The 19,552-nt window shown below is 40.2% G+C and overlaps 1 protein-coding gene across 1 annotated transcript; it reads left to right on the top strand.

Annotated features, from left to right (window-relative positions):
* The first annotated feature begins 6,930 nt into the window (after positions 1-6,930).
* On the top strand, positions 6,931-13,519 carry LOC119722058 (lactadherin-like). Its single transcript, XM_038192087.1, has 5 exons — positions 6,931-6,976; positions 9,456-9,719; positions 11,254-11,398; positions 12,052-12,229; positions 13,349-13,519. Exons 1-5 carry the CDS (start codon positions 6,931-6,933, stop codon positions 13,493-13,495), a joined length of 780 nt encoding a protein of 259 aa, XP_038048015.1. The 3' UTR covers positions 13,496-13,519.
* Positions 13,520-19,552: the final 6,033 nt, after the last annotated feature.

Raw genomic sequence — 19,552 nt, 5'->3', positions numbered from 1 at the left:
ATAATCATCTATATGTCTGTCTGTCCGCAACAATCGGACATAAAGCAATCTAATGGGTCTGACCCCCCTTACCAAAAGTCCTTGATCCGCCCCCGCTGGAGCAAGGGCGGATCCAGAACACAATTTTTTTCGGGGCGGGGGGAATCTAGATGCTCTGTGGTACGATCTGAGGCAATTTCTGACCACGATAATCAATTTTATTTTTTGAAAAAAGATGATGGACGCAGAGCCTGCCTTCATTGCGACGTCACCTTACAAGAAAACAATTAGGTTCGTTTAATATATTTATTTATTTATTTTCTTCTGGGGGGGGGGGGGGGAGGTTAGCCCCCGTCTCCCCCCATCCGCCCTTTTGCTGGAGTAGTAAAGCCTGACAAATTGTTCGTTCCTTGGTACGAACAGTTCTTTAACGTAAAATCAAATTGCAATCTGCAATATTAATTTTGTGCGGATTGTAACTTGCTGCATATCGTTTTCTATAGATTCATTTCTTCTAGTGTTTATGGGATGGCCATATCTAGACAAACCTTGATTGCTTCACGGGTTGTTTATTACCGGAAGAAGCTTCAGTTCACATCCGGTGCCGCACATTTACATATCGATTTCTGGCTTTTTACAACTTGGATTCCTTGTTGCTTTTTGAGACGATATTTTGTTAAATCGAAAACGGCAAAATCAGTCAGGATTTCTCATTGGTTCATGCATTACCCGCTTTCATGCGCTGCTCACGGTTTCCTGAGATATTGCTCAAAATGGAGCAGATCAAAATCATAGTATTCAGCCCCAACTATAGCATCATTGTTTCAATGCGCAGAGTAATAAGTTAGCTGCTTCGGCAACGAGCCGAAATTGTCTAGTGTTTTTCCCCTCTTTTCTCCATAGATTTCGTACACGTTTCTAACTACAGACAACTTTTTACACTTGTACAAATCCGATTGACTTCAATTTTTTTCATACACATTTACTACCACTGGAACACGATTACCGAACACTGACGTAATGATAACATCATCATGTGCTCCCACGTTGTTTATGGTGTACATGGAGCATTTACTTTTGTTCCTCTTCCCTTTTCCTTTGTTTGTACACTAACTTTTTCGAAACAGCTTTCATTGGTTTTGTACACGTTTTCTAATCGAGGTCATCCTCGATTTGGTTCCTGTCGTCGATTCACCGATGGTGTTGCACGTGTGTGTCCTCGATTTACACCACAAGCAAACGCCAAGTAACGTAACATTAATTGCGATTTTTTAAGCCCTTTATCTTCTGAAGTACTAGTCCGATTGGCTTGAAACTTGGTATGTTTACAGAGAGGGACTTGTTATAGATGGGCATTAAAGTAACGTCAGGATGATGTGGCCGTATAAAAATATATAATTAGGGGAGAGACGGTTGAATACATCCATGTAAATGGCGAATCCCTAGACAGGCTCCCGAATCCAATTAGGACGTAAATCTCATCGTTGTTAACGTCCACCTGTGACGTCATGCGATTGTTTCAGCGCTCAATTATTTTGCAGGAATGGAGCAGTGGAGACATCACCTCTCCATTATTTTTGGAAGGTAACATCTCCACCTCTCCTTTCGTACAAAATAATGAAGCGGAAAACGAGCTTAGGAAACAGAAACACTTGAATAACTGCTAAATCTTCCAGCAACAAAATTTGCAAATTTTATTTTATAACAGCTCCATTAATTTCTCCCTCTTTTGGGGATACGGTTGTTTTTCTTGGCGTCCCTTCAAATAAGAATCATTCTTAACACATTTGAAAATACATGTACAAATACTGACACTTCAAAATGTAAGAACATTTGTTTGTAAACATGCCATTTCATTAAACATAAACAAACCTGACAAGTCGCATTTCTTTTTAATTTCCAAGCTCTTGTGGATTTTTAACAGTGATTTTGAGGCAGATTTAAAACAACACATGCGATATTTCTTAAACACTTTCATTTTATGTTTTACAATGTTGTCACAAAATATGCAGCACATAGTATACATGTAAACAGCAGGTCTTTGAGGTTTAAATTCAGAGTCAGTGTTATGTTCCTGTCGCGATCATCACGATGCATCGTAGTAGTCCCAGTCGATGAGGTGGACCTTTTCTTTCCTGTTTCCTCCTCTGTGGGTTTACCTTGCATTTGAGTGCATCACTGGTACGTTTGTATCCTCTTACTGCAAATTAATTGCTCATCACTGACCTCGTTGTCGTAGGCTTACATTGGAGTTGCTGCACTTGCTCGGAGCGAGTGATTTGTACAACGTCCCGGAATACCTGTAGCTTTGCACAAATCTGACACGACACAGGACAGTTTATGACGCCCCAGTTGCTGTGCAGTGTACCACACGTTGCCTTTAGGGTTAGCCAGAGGTCAGGCGCGGATCCGGGGCGGGGCCGTCAACTCCCCCAGCTCTGTCAAATTTTTTTTGCATAGAAATTGCTAAAAACTAATTTGAACCCCCCCCCTGCTCTGAACCCCCCCACCCGAAAATTTTTGTTATACGGGTTTAATGTCCGCCTGTTCCAAATACGGACATAGGCTGCTTAGATACGGGGTATTTGTACACAATTCTGTAATCTAGTGTATAATAATCGTCGAATTTGAACAGCGCCCCCTATTGAAATATGGTACCAGCCCTCCCATCCCCACCTTCACCTACCCACCCCCTCGATCGCCCCCAGTTTTTGATTTTACGGAGGCCAAGTGTCCGGAGAAGAAAACCTGTCTACATTTCCTATTTGTTTTGCTGATAACCCCCCCCCCCCCTGCAAAAATTGCCAGATCCGCCCCTGGAGGTCTAAGGTAGAAGGCGTCTGTTGCTCGCTGGGCTGGACAATGCTGTAGGTACATTTCATACAGTCTCACAATGCAGCGGAACGGATTGGCTTTGTTTTCGTGAGCGTCCACAACTTTGGGATTAATTTTGCGATGTTTAAGCCCGCCCTGATTTGCCTTGGAGACATCTTCAGCATAGTGTAGACACTTCCCACCATCCTTGTCTGTGGAGACAGCTGCGAATTGCGGTTTCGCAAATTCCTCGGGCATTATCCTTTACTTAACATTTAATTGTTGGACCACTGCAGGTATTCAAAGAATTCTGCCTCTGACATGAAAGCACGAATTAATAGGACTTAGACAGAAACAAAACGGGCGTCAAAGTTTAAGTAAATTCGAGCCCCCCTCCCCTCGTCCTTATCCCTTCCCCCACCAACCAACCACCTTCGCATTTTGTGAGTGCAACGGAAAATCTTGAACGTGCATCAGTTTTCTTGGCCCCCGAAATATTGCTTCTGAATTCTCCTTGGTATGTACTATACACGGAGACACAACGACGAGTATTACGCGCATTGCGTGGGCTCAACCATCCTTTGTATCGGCAACAGCGCTTCTGTGTATGGAGGACGCTATGAAAAATTGATATATGGATAAAAACTGAATTGATTTCTAGTCATGCTTGGGAAATTAATTTGGCAATTTTGTCGAAACGATGAAGCAGGTGGCAGGCAGTTAATGGTTGTGCTCTTTTATGTCTTTCCCCGCTGTCACTGAATTATAAATCATAATGGTAGCATTCTACGCTTGGCCTGCATCAGGGGAAAACGACTTTTAGTTTCTACTACATGTAAACCATACACTGTTCAAGTGTTAACAAGAAAATAAATAAAGGTGTGCGACGGTAGAACAACTCTCAATTTGAAAAGGTTGCTTTCAATATCCCGTTTATTGTCTGTCTTATATTGCAGAAGTGCGGAGGTTTCAATTAAATCCGAAAAGGGGGCTCATTCAACTTCGAATGTCTACTCTCCATGTAAGGAGTCGTTTTCATTTGGTGCTTTTAACTGTAAAAAAATCCCTCGTTCTCAAAATACAAAATGTCACTGAGGTATGTGTTTGGTACGCAAAACCAATCAAATTCAAACTATATTGATCTCGAAACTCAAAACTTCGAAACGCGGCTGCACATGGGGTCACTCCCCGACTACCAATTTTGCTTGGCACAAACAACACGACGTCGAGCGCCGTTCTCTAGGCTATATGAAAATAAGTGCTAGAATGAACAATGTAATACAGAAACAGAATAATATGCATCTTAAGTAATCTTCAATTTAATTTGACGTTGACTGAATGTTATCAGTAACATGGCCGGCACTGGACCATTTTGTATTTAGCCCCGCCCACGTATGATTTGTATATACTTCTCTCATTGGTTGCCAGCGAGTTTAGAACTAGCTCCAGTGGTCACCTGACCAAAATCTGTGATCTAATTGGTCAAAGCGTATTAAATGATCGACATGAAAGACAACTTTATTCACATGAACATGCAGATGGTTATGTTTATAACTCCGTGTTCTGTACTTAAGAGATGCGACGAGGGTTATGCGTACTCTTCCAGCGTGAACGAATAACAAAAAAGGGGGGAAACGAGAAGCACCTCAATTATGCATTTCTCTCGGCACTGCGCTTTAGTGAATTACACAATTGTGGAATGATAAACGTAGTAAAATCCATTTCCATCCATTTAAAAAAGACCATTAGCAGACACGAGGCAGAAAACGGGTAGTTAATGGTTCGGTTTCTTTGTGTGAATTCCAACAAATACCGTATAATTAATGATACACACGAGATAAAACGACGTAGATATTATCATGCATGGTTCACCACCGACCCTTTTTTTGTTGGGGGGGGGGGAGTATTTTTCTTCTTTCTCCTCCTATGAACCAAATACTCATTTGTGTGGGCGTCGACAGAGGGGGAGAAAGAGGGGATAAACAAAATACAGGAAAGAGTAATATCATCAAAGAAAATTGTCGAAAACAAGATCATCTTATCAATTAAATACATTTTTAGCAATTCAAACTGTTGAAAAGAGGCTTAAAACGCGGTCACATGAATATCCTCATGTCGATTTTGAACACGGACACCCAAGCGACAAATGCCGATTACCTCCATAGACAAAACTCAACCCCTAACGTCATCCCCCATCCCTGCACTCCTCGATATTTTTACTGTGGTACTTGAGTGGGCTCAGCCCTCCCCCCTTCAGAAAATGTTATGGAGACACCCATGCTTGTAAGCACGGGAGACGATCGGGAGCAGTCAACATGTCTGGTCTAGAAAGCAGGAGTGATTTTTTTTACATTCACTCGGGATGTAACACACTGAGTATCTAGTATACAGTGTTTTATGTAAGTCAGTGAAGGGCAAAACCTGATATTGAATTGATTTCCAAATAAGTGCTTGAATGAACAACGGAATACAGAAAAAGGAGATTATCCATCCTAAGAAATCGTCAACCTTAACTTTGACTGAATGTTACCGGTAACATGGCAGGGACTGGACCGTTACGTTTGTGGCCAGTGCCCTTATTGGTCAATGCATATTGTATTACCGACATGCAAGACGAGTTTATTGGCATGAACCTGCAGATACCTAAGTATAGCTCCATGTACAATACGTAAGAGATGCCACGAGGGCTAGGCGTTCACTGCCAGCGTGAACGAATAATAATAATCATAAAAACACAGAGAAGCTCTTAAATCATTTATTCCTCTCGGTTCTGCGCTTCAGTGAATTACACAGTTACGGAGGGATGAATATGGCGCAGAATTCATTTCTTCCCATTAAAAAAACGATTAACAGACACAAGGAACAAAACAGGTAGTAAATGGCTCAGTTCCTTTGTGTGTTTCCCTGTAAATACCGAATTATTAATGGTACAATTCATCAGAGTTAACACGACATATATATTATCGCACATGATCCACCCACCAGGCAGTTATTTTTTGCGGGGGTGGGGATTTTCTTTTTTCCCCAGTGCTTTTTTTTTGCTATTGAAGCTGTTTTTCTTCGTACTTTTCTTATTTATCCAGATACTATTTACTCGTGAGGATGGGCGTCGCGAGAGTAGCAGGCTAAATATGATGATGAAAACACAAGATGGTCGCAAACAATATTATCTAATTAAATAAATCTCACTCTTTACCAAACCATCCCCTCCCCTTCTCGATATTTATACTGCCGGTAATTCCTGAAATTCCTGGCTCACGGGATAGGGGAGGCGAGTCCTCCCCATTCCCCAGCAATATTTTGGTGAGGGACGAGAACGCGGTGACTCCCCCAATCCCTCTCAATACATGGTCCCAGAGCATATTATTATTGTAACAAAATTAAAAGTAGCTTCACAATAAATTATTCTCTCCCAGTATTACCGGTGAAAGGTGTTGCTCTTTTAACACCCATTGTCCGTTGATGCAACAATGTGAGGAATAGACGTAAAACGTGTACATACAGACATGCAAGTATGAACAGCGCCCCTTTAGTAAGGTGTCGTCTTCCCCCACCCCCTTTTCTAAGCCGTTGGTTCCCCGCACTCTGGCAAGAATTGGCCACTGTTGGCACTTGTCGTTATATAGGTAATTTTACAATTTAAACCCACTCAACTTTCTCCTCGAAACAATTGTATTTTATTCAAAAGTCAAATCAAAGAAATTTTCCGAATTTGTCTTAAAATCCAAAAAAAAAGTCGTGGAAGAAAATCTAGGCTATTGAAACACGCACTGTGAGTGTTACAAAGGTGTAATGGCCACTCTAATACTATATTGCGTCGTGAACATGTCGCATTCACATTGATATCTCACTCAGGTACTCCGGTGTTTGAAATTGATAAATAAAACTGTCGAATAAAGCAATTGATTGCAATATTACCAGCTCCCACTTAAACCCCGCCCATCTTGTTAACGTGTACCAATGAGAGAAAAGAATGTGATTGATCTAATTCGTGCTCTTTCCTGATTGGCTAGCTGGTTATGACGTCATGCTGTTGATCAGTCTGCGAAGCGAAGCTGCCGGGGCGAGCTGGGGTGGTTTGTGTGCACGGTGATATACCATCAACCTGACGGATTCTCAGTCATTGCATCTGTGACAATGGACGGAGCAGTAGCTTGGATTCTGATGGCATCAGCACTGACAGGTAGGTGGAAGTTTGATCTGTGAAGAAGTTTATTTTGATAACCAGAAATAACATGTAGCATCCAAACGCAACTTTGGTGAATTTAAACATCGACAAAGACAATTCGTAGTGTTGAAAGACTTGGCAAGTATTTCCTGGCAATTACAAATGAATTCATATTTTTTTCAATCCCTGCTTTTCTTTTTTAACTTATCCAAAATGACAGACTGCACTCGATCTGCCCATCTGAGGATTCAGCCTACACTTCATGCAGTTTAAAAAAAAAAACACGTGGAAACAAAATTATGTACAAAACATTAAGTCATCATTGTTTGTAAGACGAAATGCAGTTTCTTTCGTCCCATTTTTTTAATAGTCGGAGAGATGAAGTGATGTTTGTGTTCCGAAGATACACACAGTAGACAGTGACCGGTGTTTTTGGATTTTTTGTGCCGTGTTATATCCCAGCGCCAGCAGTCCGACCAATTGCACTACTGTTTTTGATTAATCAGGGCCGTAGGTAGGAAAATGGGGGAGGGGGAGGTGCTGAGTGAAACCTCCACCCGAATTATTATCCAGTCGGTGTTTTGAGACTCTGTCGGTCAATCACCACCAAATTAACATTCGTAACAGCACGGGCGTTGATGGAGGGCGGTTGAGGTGGTGTAACGGGTATGGCAATTAAAATTTGTTGTCGGTAAAATCCTCGTTCTGTCGACCACATCGTGTGTCACTCGGTAAATGATGCCGCCCTGAATAACGTCAACTAATGTCCTAAAGTTTTAAAGATTTGTGAACAACCCATCACCCACCCTTCAACCCGAAACAAAGGTCGGTGTCAGTCTCCCATTTTTATTATTTTTTTTGCGGCAGCCCGGTGATCGGAGAAAGTCTACCTTCCCAGCAGGATGTCCTTGTGGCAAATTGTTGTCATAGTCCCACCCCCATTCAAATTGGTCTGACCAACGGCTCTGGTTGATTGCAATGACAGCAGCTCAAGAATGTTACTGATAATTCATAAAACTGTACAGGACTCTTTCCTTCTGAGTAATCAGAGTTAATTTATTTGAATTCACCAAACGGTGTATTGGGAACTCATCACGCAATTTTTTGTGTCAAAGTAACAAGTAACAAAGATATTGATATTGTGATGCTTACGATTTATCGCAAGATGGCACTTAACCCATCCACTCTGCTTTGTATAGGGGGGTAAAGTTTCCATATTTTGCTTTCCAATATTAAAGATGCTCATCTTTCAAATTTTGAGCAAGAGGGCGCTTTACCCACCCACTTTGCTTTGTATGGGCAAACGGGTTCCATAGTTTGCTTTCCAATATTATACATGCTCATCTTTCAAACATTCAGCACCTTGGTAACCACTAGAAGGGCCGTAAAAATCATTTTCACCACTTCGGAAATAATGATAATTGTGTTGCATTGCATTTTAATACCGCGAGAGGGCGCTGGACCCCTCCACTTTGTTTCATATGGCAAACATCGTTTACATTTTTTTGCATTCCAATCATTAAATTCTGTAGAATGAAACTCATTTTTCAAACTTTTGATACTTTATCACTAGTTGGCGGTATGAATCCTTCTCACCACTTTGGACATTATTTGTTATTGTTCCGTTAGATTTACTGCGAAAGGGCGCTTCAAAAATCCAACTTAGTCTGATTTCAAATATTTGTTCAATTCGATTGTTAGTGTCATTTGACTTTAATATCGTTTAAACTTTAGCACCTTGCATTGTTATCACTGGGTGGCGGTATAATCCTTTTCACCACTTTGCAATAAGCCTGCGTCGCAATTACTTGGCTACGACTAGAAATTACACATGTGGCTACGGAAGCGGCTTCAGCCACTTCCCCGGCATAGACTGTGTGTTATTGCTAGTCGTAACCAAGTAATTTGTACATGACCGAACTGAATGATATTGGTTGCGATAGATCTATCGCGAGAGGGCGCTTTAACCATCCACCCTGTTTTGTATGTGAAAAAAATGTTTCCATGGTTTTGCATTTGAATGTTTGTTCCATTCATTTCTTGTGTCATTGGACTCATAGTACTGTTGGCATTTTGGTTATCACTGGGCAGGCATAAATCATTTTCACGACTTGGTGGTGGGGGCGGGGTCTTTATATTTTACATCTGAATTCGAATCATTCGCTGAGTACGCTTCAAATACAGTCAAGATGGGATTGTTCTGATATTAGATAATTCTTTTATGAGGAAAACTTTCAGTAACGATGATATGAAAAACTAAAAGTCCTGACGCGTCGGCGACATTCACCAAGTTTAAAAGCCAAAAGTGGATTTTGGAAGGAAAACCGAAAAACGGAGTAACGGACATTATCAAATCCACAAGATGTGCCCAATGGTATTCGAACCTTGGTCACCAATGGTACATGCTAATCAATGTTGCACCACAAAACTAATCTTAACATTTACATATTTTTTTCTTTTTCTTTTTTTGCGTGCATGTTTACGAAAAATGTAGTGTTGGCCTCATGCCACAAAGTCTGCTTCATTGGATCTGAGTACAACCCCCAAGCTGGTATCCCACCCCGTTGGTTCCTGCCGTACAAAGATCCATGCGAATGCACCGCTGTACGTCTCGGTGGCGTGAATGTTCCTGCCTCGTCATACCGCCAGGGGGCGCCCCACTACCTAAAGGAGCTCTTCCTGAGTGAGGACTCCGACGAAATTCAAGCTTACTTCAAGTGCAGTCGGGCGACTGCTGCTAGTGGAACGACTACTGCCAGTGGAACGACTACTGCTGGTGGAGCGACTTCTGCTGGTGGAGCGACTACTGCTGGTGGAGCGACTTCTGCTGGTGGAACGACTACTGCTGGTGGAGCGACTTCTGCTAGTGGAACGACTAATGCTGGTGGCCCGACTACAGTTAGTCAAACGACTGGAGTTAGTACAGGTAATACTTCCGGCTCTAATTACTGCTCCATTTCAAACTGCATTGTAAAAACAATGCCCGTAAAATTTACGGTCAAAAGTCGTGCAGCGAAGTTTCACCTGTCTACCGTATTATAGTCTGCAATTACTGCTTCTTTTCACGTGCATCGTATTTTCGAAAAAAAAAAAACCCGAATGGTGCTAATTTTTTTTCATTGAAACTCTGCAACGTGTATCATAGGATTCATTAGAATTGAAAACATTAAACATTTGCTTCATTTTAAAACTGGGCTGTATAAGGCTTGTGAAGGATTTACCGTAAAGTAAAACGTCCTTCATGTAGAAACTGTCTTATGCTTCAGGAGTAGCCCAGTCTTCCTTGGATTGTTTCGAATACTAAATTTCCGTGATGTTAGCATTTGGGACCTGCCATATCATAATGAGGAATTACCCCCACCTTTGACTTTTCAAGTTACCTTCATCATGTTAAATCGCAAATCATTGGCTTTCCAATGATACCAAATTTATTTCTGTAGCTTTAATTTTTTCTAAAGATACGCTACGGGAAATTCAACACTGTCCCGCCGAATTTCGCCAACCCCGCTTCGAGAAAAACGGCTTTGAAAAAAAGAATTACGCATTGCGCCGCCAACGGCAGTGGAAAACGTTCTTCAGTTCCCAACTTTTGGGGATTTTTTTTCTCAACAAAAATGCATAGTGTGAAGCAAAAGAACGTAGTGAAATCTAGTTCATTGATCAGCAGGACTTCATTAAACACAATTTTAGAAAGACATTTTTCTTTTGGGTGATATGAAAAAGTGAAATTCCCCGGATTCGAATCCGCAGCCTGTAGCATTATGAAAAGCGACCTAACCTAAGAGCTATAAGGACCTAACGCATCAGTTCAAGGTGATGCCACGCTTCCCCCGTAAAATCTAATTCAAATCACGTGACTGCCTATTAAATCACGCATGTTTTTCAAGCATGTGTATTTAACGTAAATGCCTTCAGTAGCCTGCAGAAAAAAAGGTGCTACCAGTGGTAAGGAAATAAAAAGCAAATCCAGTCTTTGGCCAAGACTACCCTACGGCCGTTGGCTAGTCTCCGTCCCCATCCGAAAAGTCGAAGCGCACATAGACCCCCCCAGGATTTACTCCCGTGCCCTGCCAATTGAAATTGAGTTCATTTCAATCTAGGAATACACCCATATACTAATGCCCGAATCAGCCGACGAGAATATCATTTACACACGCACCGGTCAATCTGGGTTAGCTGACCACATAGTGTCAGTTTCTGATCCTCCCCAACAAAAATGTAAAAAAATGTGAAGGGGGGGGGGTGCGATTTGATATTTAAACATTGATATGGTTTCTCTTCTCGCTTGGCAGCAAACGCTGAGTGTCCGAATCCACAGCCTCTTGGTATGGAAGACGGGTCAATACCCAATGATCACATCACGGCGTCCAGTGCTCGTGAATGTTGCCCTACCCAGAATGGACGGCTGAACAGTGGCGATGTATGGAAACCATCGAGGTAGGTATCAAAGGAAACCATCGTTAGCTACCACAAATTACACCCCACACTTACATGATAAAGACCTTATACAAAGACGGAAGACATTTCATTCAATCTGATTTTATTTTGGTCCTAGCCGGCAAAATAGTTTATTTAACGAAATCAACTACTTTTTGTTTATTTAATATGTCTGCCACTCCCTCAATTACTGTTTTTTAAAGGTTGCCCAGGCAAGTCCGGTTTCCTGGTCCCTACACTTTCGAATATGATAGGAGGGGCGGAAACCAGTCTACCCTGAGACAACTTCATTATTTTCGGGCAGCAATTAATTGGACATTTATTTCGTAATTATTCCTTAAATGGAAGAAGGCCGATATATTTGTCTAATGACTCATTCAAAAGTCAGTAAGTTCTGTATTTGTAGAAAGATTCAAAAGAAATAATTTTTTTTTCAGATGAAAGTCCAAATAGTACTGATAAAGCCTAAATGAACTCCACTAGTTACATTAATATAAAAAGTGTTGACACATTCAGATTAAAAGTTTTGAAAATGCTTTAATGGTTTAATCGCGTTCAGTTTTTGTCAATCCCTCTCCTGATAAAAGCGGGTGTTTTTTTGCGGAGCATGTTTATTTCATTGTTCTCCACCTCCATCCGATCTTTGTACACAGAAATGAAGGTTCCTGGATCGAGGTGGACCTGGCCAACAGTAGTGTGGTGTCTGGCGTTATCACAAAAAGCTGGGTGAACGGGCAGCACACTGGATATGTAAAGAAGTATAAAGTGGCATTTTGGAAGCAGTCCACATCCGATTCCACATATGTGACAGATGCAAACGGAAACGCCGAGGTACATTGATCAGAATTTTCTTTCTTTTTAGCCCACCTTTTTGTATTATCAAATCAAAGCATCCACGTACCCGTCAACCGCTACGAGTGGAATTACCCCATCACCCTCTTTTATGCAATATTACCAATAAAACGAAATTTAAAATTGCTCGCTTTGAAGAGCACCCACCTATATAGTACCTAATTGAGAACAGCCATACGTTGTATGCAGCCCCCTTGCCTCTGTTTTGTATTGTGGCGGCTGGGTGAGCGCAGACAAATTCCTGGCTACCTTCCGCCGAGAAATGGTCTGTCAGTGATCCTCGCCAACGAAGTGCGTACGGTACTGATAAGGGCCCTGTCACACTTCTGCGTATCCTAATTCCTTATGAGTTGCGCATTGACATTTTTTTCACACGCAGTCGTACGCACAATACGCACCTCATATGCATCTCTATCGTTTTGTGTAAGTTTTATATACGCAGGCATACGCATGGTACGTCCCAGTACGCTGGATAGTTTTGGGCATGCACAAAACTACGCTGCGTACGCTGTTACGCAGGTCATAAGTTATAAATACGCAGCGCATTGGTCCCGCATCGGTCGAGCGCGGTACGAGTACGCTATGTGTTCGTGGGGGATAAGCCGTTCATACGCGGTAATACGCTGACCTCCTATATTGGACGTATACATAGCGTGCTTGTAGCGCAGATACAACGCACGCTGAACGAACTCATATCGAATGCCGACGTATTGCACGAATTAGTACCGCTCGTCCTGCGAGCGGGCAGCGCATTGTACTTATTCGTAACTTATGATAAACGCACAGATGGCGAACTTGCGCACTGCATACGCAAATCATACGCATCTCATACGCAGTGGATGCGCTGAATTCGTAACTTTATCGCTAGATGTCGCACATAAGTCAAAGTAATCAAAAAAATTCGACGTTTTTAATCGTACGGCTGCTTATTGAAAATTGTTGATAAGAACTCATAAGGAATTGGGATACGCAAAAGTGTGACAGGGGCTTAACATTATGAAGCACTTGTTTCCAACTAATCTCCAAGAAAGTGTCTCCCTTCTTCCAATATTTTCACAGTTATAAGATAAAACCTGTATTCGTATGCTTCTGTTGCAGGTGTTCACGGGTAACACTGATCCCTACAACCCGGTCACTAACATGTTTGATGAGAGTGTGGTGGCGACCATAGTGCGCATTGAGCCTACCGAATGGCATGAATGGGTCCGTCTGCAATTTGAGTTGCTTGGATGTCGCCGTGATTGATTGGGCTGAATCAGTGGTATTTTGATCTTTCGTTTTGGCAAGATGGCATTACAATATACATTTGACCTAACGCATCAAGGCAGAGCCAGACGGCAATGGTTTGGTACCGCTTGGACAGGCATGAATAAACCATTGTGTATTAGTGTTACTAGATTAAAACAACAAAGAACACATCTGAGATAGCTGGAAGGCATAAGGTCTATGACAACATGGGTGCGATAGAACTATGACCTCTTTTGGTGATATTCAAAGAGGATAATTCAATAAGGTCGTGACAGTCATACTAATGAACATACTGTGAAATACGTAACCACTGAATAATATGCACAAGATTCGGAGTCCGGGGTTCCAATTATTGGGTAACAAATGTTAACCGTTTGAAATCGATTCGATTAACCATAGCGCATACAGGTAATTATGACCAAATAAGCCATATGATATGCCATAGCACAGGTGGATGCCTTTTTCCCCCAAGAATTCTTTCGAACAATTTTGGCTTGAAACTAGCGTGTGTTTTGAAATTGAATTTCATTTTTGATGTATTAAGCTTATTTAGCGTTTGTCGTTGAATCTCGCTGTTGTAAAAAAAAGCTAGAAATTAGATAACAGTAAAAGCAAACGAACAGAAACACTAACAAACAAACAAACAAACAGCCCAACACCCCAACAAACAAACAAACAAACAAATGAAAAACAGGGGAAAAACAACAAAAAACAACGGCTCAACCAAAACGCCTGAACAATAAGCCTATATGAACTGATGACGTCGCACTCTGTTTACATGTGTGCTTTCATATGGGAACCTGGTTGTGATGACGGTTTCGTAGAACCACAGAAAAGCAAACACTAAATAAAGTGTGATATGCCATCAGTACGGATGCAGATTCATGCTGACTGTCAATTGAAATCAAATTATAAGTTTCGGTTGACCTTAGTTGTGAGCTAGACATACATTTCAATACAATTTGTATATAGAGAATCCTTGTTCGCATAAATATTTTGTAAATACTTGTACCGTATAAACACAGTGTTAGCAAATCAAATTTTATCTTTAATTATCATTAATTATTTCAATGCACCAATATTAATAATCGTGGCACTAAATATGACAAATTTAACTATTAACGCGTTCAAAATTACGCAAAACAAAAATGCGTTTGAACATCGCTGAGTTGTGTGCTTAGTGTGTAAGAAAAGAAAAAAAATACTCATTTTAAAATTGTGTTAGGTGAAAATGTTCATTTCCGTAGAGGTACTTAACACCTTTTTAGTATGAGAGTTTGTCTCAATCTTTTGAGGGTATTTTAAAACCTTTCGGTCCAGATGTTATCGTATTACTCCTTATTTATTTTTTTTCTTGATAACAGTTTAAGTACAGTTATACTTAAATTTTATGAAATTGTTTAGCTCTGTATAATTGGAATTCGTAAAGTCGGGGAATGCAATGTCATGGTACTGATATGCAAACTCAATATCTGGAATAATATTTCATTATTTGAATTCAACAAAAATGTCTCGACACTAAAGTGACAAATGTAATATCTAACGCAGTCAAAATTACGACATCAATGTACCTGAATTCGTGATTGTTGTTCTGCTTTATACGCCTTAGTAATCGAGAAAGAGAAGAACATGTAAAAACTGTATTCGGGGACAAAGTTCAATATTGAAGGTCGGTTCATTCTTCACGCGAATGCAAATGGAAAGTGAATTTTAACAAGTGAATTTACAAGATTAATGTGTTCAATTTTTTTTTCATATTTCGCAGCACGAATACTTGCCGTGATGTCACATTTTTACGTTCGCATTCGCTTTTGTGGCGAGTGTTAACCGGCCTTTACGCAGGGCTCGTCAACAGTTCGAGTGTGTTAGTTTCAATCATTTCGAATGATTGTAACTCCAATAGATTGTCGGTTCAAATATGTTTGTTTTGCTCATTTAAATCATTATTTCCAAAAAAATTAAATATATAAAACAACGACATGTAATTATTACCAAATACGCCATATGATATGGCATAGCACAGGTGTGTTTTTCAAGAATTCTTTCGAAACATGTTGGCTTCAAAATAGCGTGTGTTTTGAAATTCAATTTCATTCTTGATGAATAAAGCTTAATAATTAGCACTTGTCGTTGGACCTCGCTCATGTAAAAAAAAGAAGAAGCTAGAAGGTAGCCTTAGGTAACAATAATTCAAACGCACAGATGTACAAACAAACACATAAAAACAGGAAAAAAACAAAACAAACACAACGGCACAACCAAATCACCTGAACTGTAGGCCTATATGTACTGATGACGTCGCACTTTGTTTACGTGTGTGCTTTCATATGGGAACCCGGTTGGGATGACGTTTTCGTAGAAGCACAAAAAAGTGCACACGTAAACAAAGTATGACATGCCATCAGTGCGGGATGCAAATTCGTGTTGACTGTAAATTTAAATCAATTATAAGTTTCGGTTGACCTTAGTTGTGACCTAGACATACATTTCAATACAACTTGTATATAGAGAATCCTTATTCACATAAATATAATGTAAATACTTGTGACGTATAAAGATAGTGTAAGCGAATCAGATTTAATCTTTTAATATCATTAATTATTTCAGTGCACTAATGTGAAAAATTTTGGTACTTTTAAATATGACACATTTGACAATTTAACGCGTTCAAAATTACTCATAACAAATGCGTTTGAACATCGCATTAGTTGTGTGCTTAGTGTGTAAGAACAAAAAAGTACTCATTGTGAATTTGTGTTCGGTGAACGTAGAGGTACATAACACCTTTTTAGTATAGGAGTTTCTTTCAATCTTTTGGGGGTATTTTAAACCCTTTCGGTTCAAATGTTATCGTAATACTCCTTATTTCGTTTTTTTCTTCTTGAAAACAGTTTAAGTACAGTTACACTTAAATTTTATGGGTTTGTTTAGCTCTGCATAGTCCGAATTCGTTAAGTTGGGGAATGCAATGCCATGGTACTGATAAGCAAACTAAATATCTGGAATAATATTTCATTATTTGAATGCAACAAAATGTCATGACACTGAAGTGACAAATTTCATATTTAACGCAGTCAAAATTACGACAACAATGCACCTGAATTCGTGATTGTTGTTTTGTATGATATGCCTTAGTAATTGAGAAAGAGAAAAACATGTAAACACTTTGTCCGGGGAAAAAGTTCAATATTGAAGGCGGGTTCACTCTTCACGCGAATGCAAATGCAAAGAAAATTTATCAAGTGAATTTGCAAGTTTAAAAGTGTTCACTTTTTTGAATTCGCAGCACGAATACTTGCCGTGATGTCACATTTTCAGGTTCGCATTCGCTTTTGTGCCGAGTGTGAACCGGCCTTTACGCAGGGTTCGTCAACAGTTCGAGTGTGTTAGTTTCAATCTTTTAGAATGATGGTAACTCTAAGACATTGTCGGTTCAAATATGTTTGTTTTGCTCATTTCAAAAAATAAATAAATAATTAAAGCAAAGACACTAATGTTTTTATAAAAGTGTTTAGCTTTATAAATTCGGGACCCGTAAATGTGTTGAATACATGGCATTGAGGACCTGGACCGTGACAAGCGCGGATCCAAAGAGGGGTTTTGGGGGTCGAACCCCCTTCCCTGTCTTGACACACACAAACATATACAAATTTTATTAAAAATAATCATCTATATGTCTGTCTGTCTGTCCGCAACAATCGGACATGAAAGCAATCTAATGGGTATGATCCCCCTTGTCAAAAGTCCTTGATCCGCCCCCGCTGGAGCAAGGGCGGATCCATACCAAAAATTTTTTCGGGGGCCAAAATAAATTGGTCCACCAAAAAGTGGGTAAAAAAAAATTACAGCGTGGGGTTCTGGGCCCGCTCAAGTGCCCCGATTTTTTTTTAGGGGGGAAGGGGGAGGGGGGATACTAGATGCTCTGTAGTGGGATCTGAGGCAATTTCTGACCACTATAATCAATTTTTTTTTGATAAAAGATGATGGACGCAGAGCCTGCCTTCATTGCGACGTCACTTAACAAGAAAAAAAATGGGTTCGTTTAATATTTTTATTAGTTTTTTGGGGGGTTAGCCCCCGTCTTCCCCAATCCGCCCTTTTGCTGGAGTAGTAAAGCCTGACAAATTGTTCGCTCTTGGTACGAACAGTTCTTTAACGTAAAATCTAATTGCAATCTGCAATATTAATTTTGTGCGGATTGTAACTCGCTGCATATCGTTTTCTATAGATTCATTGCTTCTAGTGTTTATGGGTTAGCCATATCTAGACAAACCTTGATTGCTTCACGGGTTGTTTATTACCGGAAGAAGCTTTAGTTCCCATCCGGTGCCGCACATTTACATATCGATTTCTGGATTTTTAAGACGATATTTTGTTAAATCGAAAACGGCACAATCAGTCAGGATTTCTCATTGGTTCATGCATTACCCGCTTTCATGCGCTGCTCACGGTTTCCTGAGATATTGCTCAAAATGGAGCAGATCAAAATCATAGTATTCAGCCCCAACTATAGCATAATTATTTCACTGCGCAGAGTAATAAGTTAGCTGTTCCGGCAACGAGCCGAAATTGTCTAGTGTTTTTCCCCTCTTTTCTCCATAGATTTCGTACACGTTTGCTAATACAGACAACTTTTTGCACTTTTACGAAGACGATTGATTTGTAAAATCGATTTGTAAAATTGAGTTGTTAAATCGTTCAATTTTTTCATACACATATACTACCACCGGAACACGATTACCGAACACTGACGTAATGATAACATCATCATGTGCTCCCACGTTGTCTATGGTGTACATCGAGCATTTTCTTGAGTTCCTTTTCCCTTTTCCTTTGTTTGTACACTAACTTTTTCGAAACAGCTCTCATTGTTTTTTTACACGTTTTCTAATCGAGGTCATCCTTGATTTGGTTCCTGTCGTCGATTCACCGATGATGTTGCACATGTGTGTCCTCGATTTACACCACAAGCAAACGCCAAGTAACGTAACATTAATTGCGATTTTTTAAGCCCTTTATCTTCTGAAGTACCAGTCCGATTGGCTTGAAACTTGGTATGTGCATAGAGAGGGACTTGTTATAGATGGGCATTAAAGTAACGTCAGGATGATGTGGCCGTATAAAACAATTAGATTTAGGGGAGAGATGGTGCAATACATACATGCAAAGGGCACATTCCTAGACAGGCTCCGAATCGAATTGGGGCGTAAATCTCATAAACAGGGGCGACCGAACTATTTTTGACCATGCGACCTGACGCATCAGACCAAAGTTACGTCACAGGTGGAGGTTAAACATTGTTAACGTCCACCTGTGACGTCATGCTATTGTTTCAGCGCTTCATTATTTTGCAGGAATGGAGCAGGGAGAAATCACCTCTCCATTATTTTTGGAAGGTAACATCTCCACCTCTCCTTTCGTACAAAATAATGAAGCGGAAAACGAGCTAAGGAAACAGAAACACTTGAATAACTGCTTAATCTTAGAGCAACAAAATTTGCAAATTTTATTTTATAACAGCTCCATTAATTTCTCCCTTTTTGGGGATACAGTTGTTTTTTTCTTGGCGTACTTTCTTCAAATAAGAATCGTTCTTAACACATTTGAAAATACATTTTCAAATACTGGCACTTCAAAATGTAAGAACATTTGTTTGTAAACATGCCATTTCATTAAACATAAACAAACCTGACAAGTCGCATTTCTTTTTGATTTCCAAGCTCTTGTGGATTATTAACAGTGATTTTGAGGCAGATATAAAACAACACATGCGATATTTCTTAAACACTTCCATTTTATGTTTTACAATGTTTGTCACAAAATATGCAGTTCATAATATACATGTAAATAGCAGGTCTTTGAGGTTTAAATTCAGAGTCAGTGTTATGTTCCTGTCGCGATCATTACGATGCATCGTTGTAGTCCCATTCGATGAGATGGACCTTTTCTTTCCTGTCTCCTCCTCTGTGTGCTTACCTCGCATTTGAGTGCGTCACTGGTACGTTTGTATCCTCTTACTGCAAATTAATTGCTCATCAACCTCGTTGTCGTAGG

Source organism: Patiria miniata, unplaced genomic scaffold (genome assembly GCF_015706575.1).
Source record: "Patiria miniata isolate m_02_andy unplaced genomic scaffold, ASM1570657v1 HiC_scaffold_1, whole genome shotgun sequence".
Classification (NCBI taxonomy): domain Eukaryota; kingdom Metazoa; phylum Echinodermata; class Asteroidea; order Valvatida; family Asterinidae; genus Patiria; species Patiria miniata.
Note: the sequence above shows the minus strand (reverse complement) of the source record. Positions and strands in the feature narration are given on the sequence as shown.

Excerpts from the sequence above, each read along its gene's own strand:
- LOC119722058 (XM_038192087.1), top strand. The coding sequence starts at position 6,931 with ATGGACGGAGCAGTAGCTTGGATTCTGATGGCATCAGCACTGACAG. Across the intron at positions 11,399-12,051 it reads GATGTATGGAAACCATCGAG|AAATGAAGGTTCCTGGATCG; the intron begins GTAGGTATCAAA and ends CTTTGTACACAG. Across the intron at positions 12,230-13,348 it reads ATGCAAACGGAAACGCCGAG|GTGTTCACGGGTAACACTGA; the intron begins GTACATTGATCA and ends CTTCTGTTGCAG.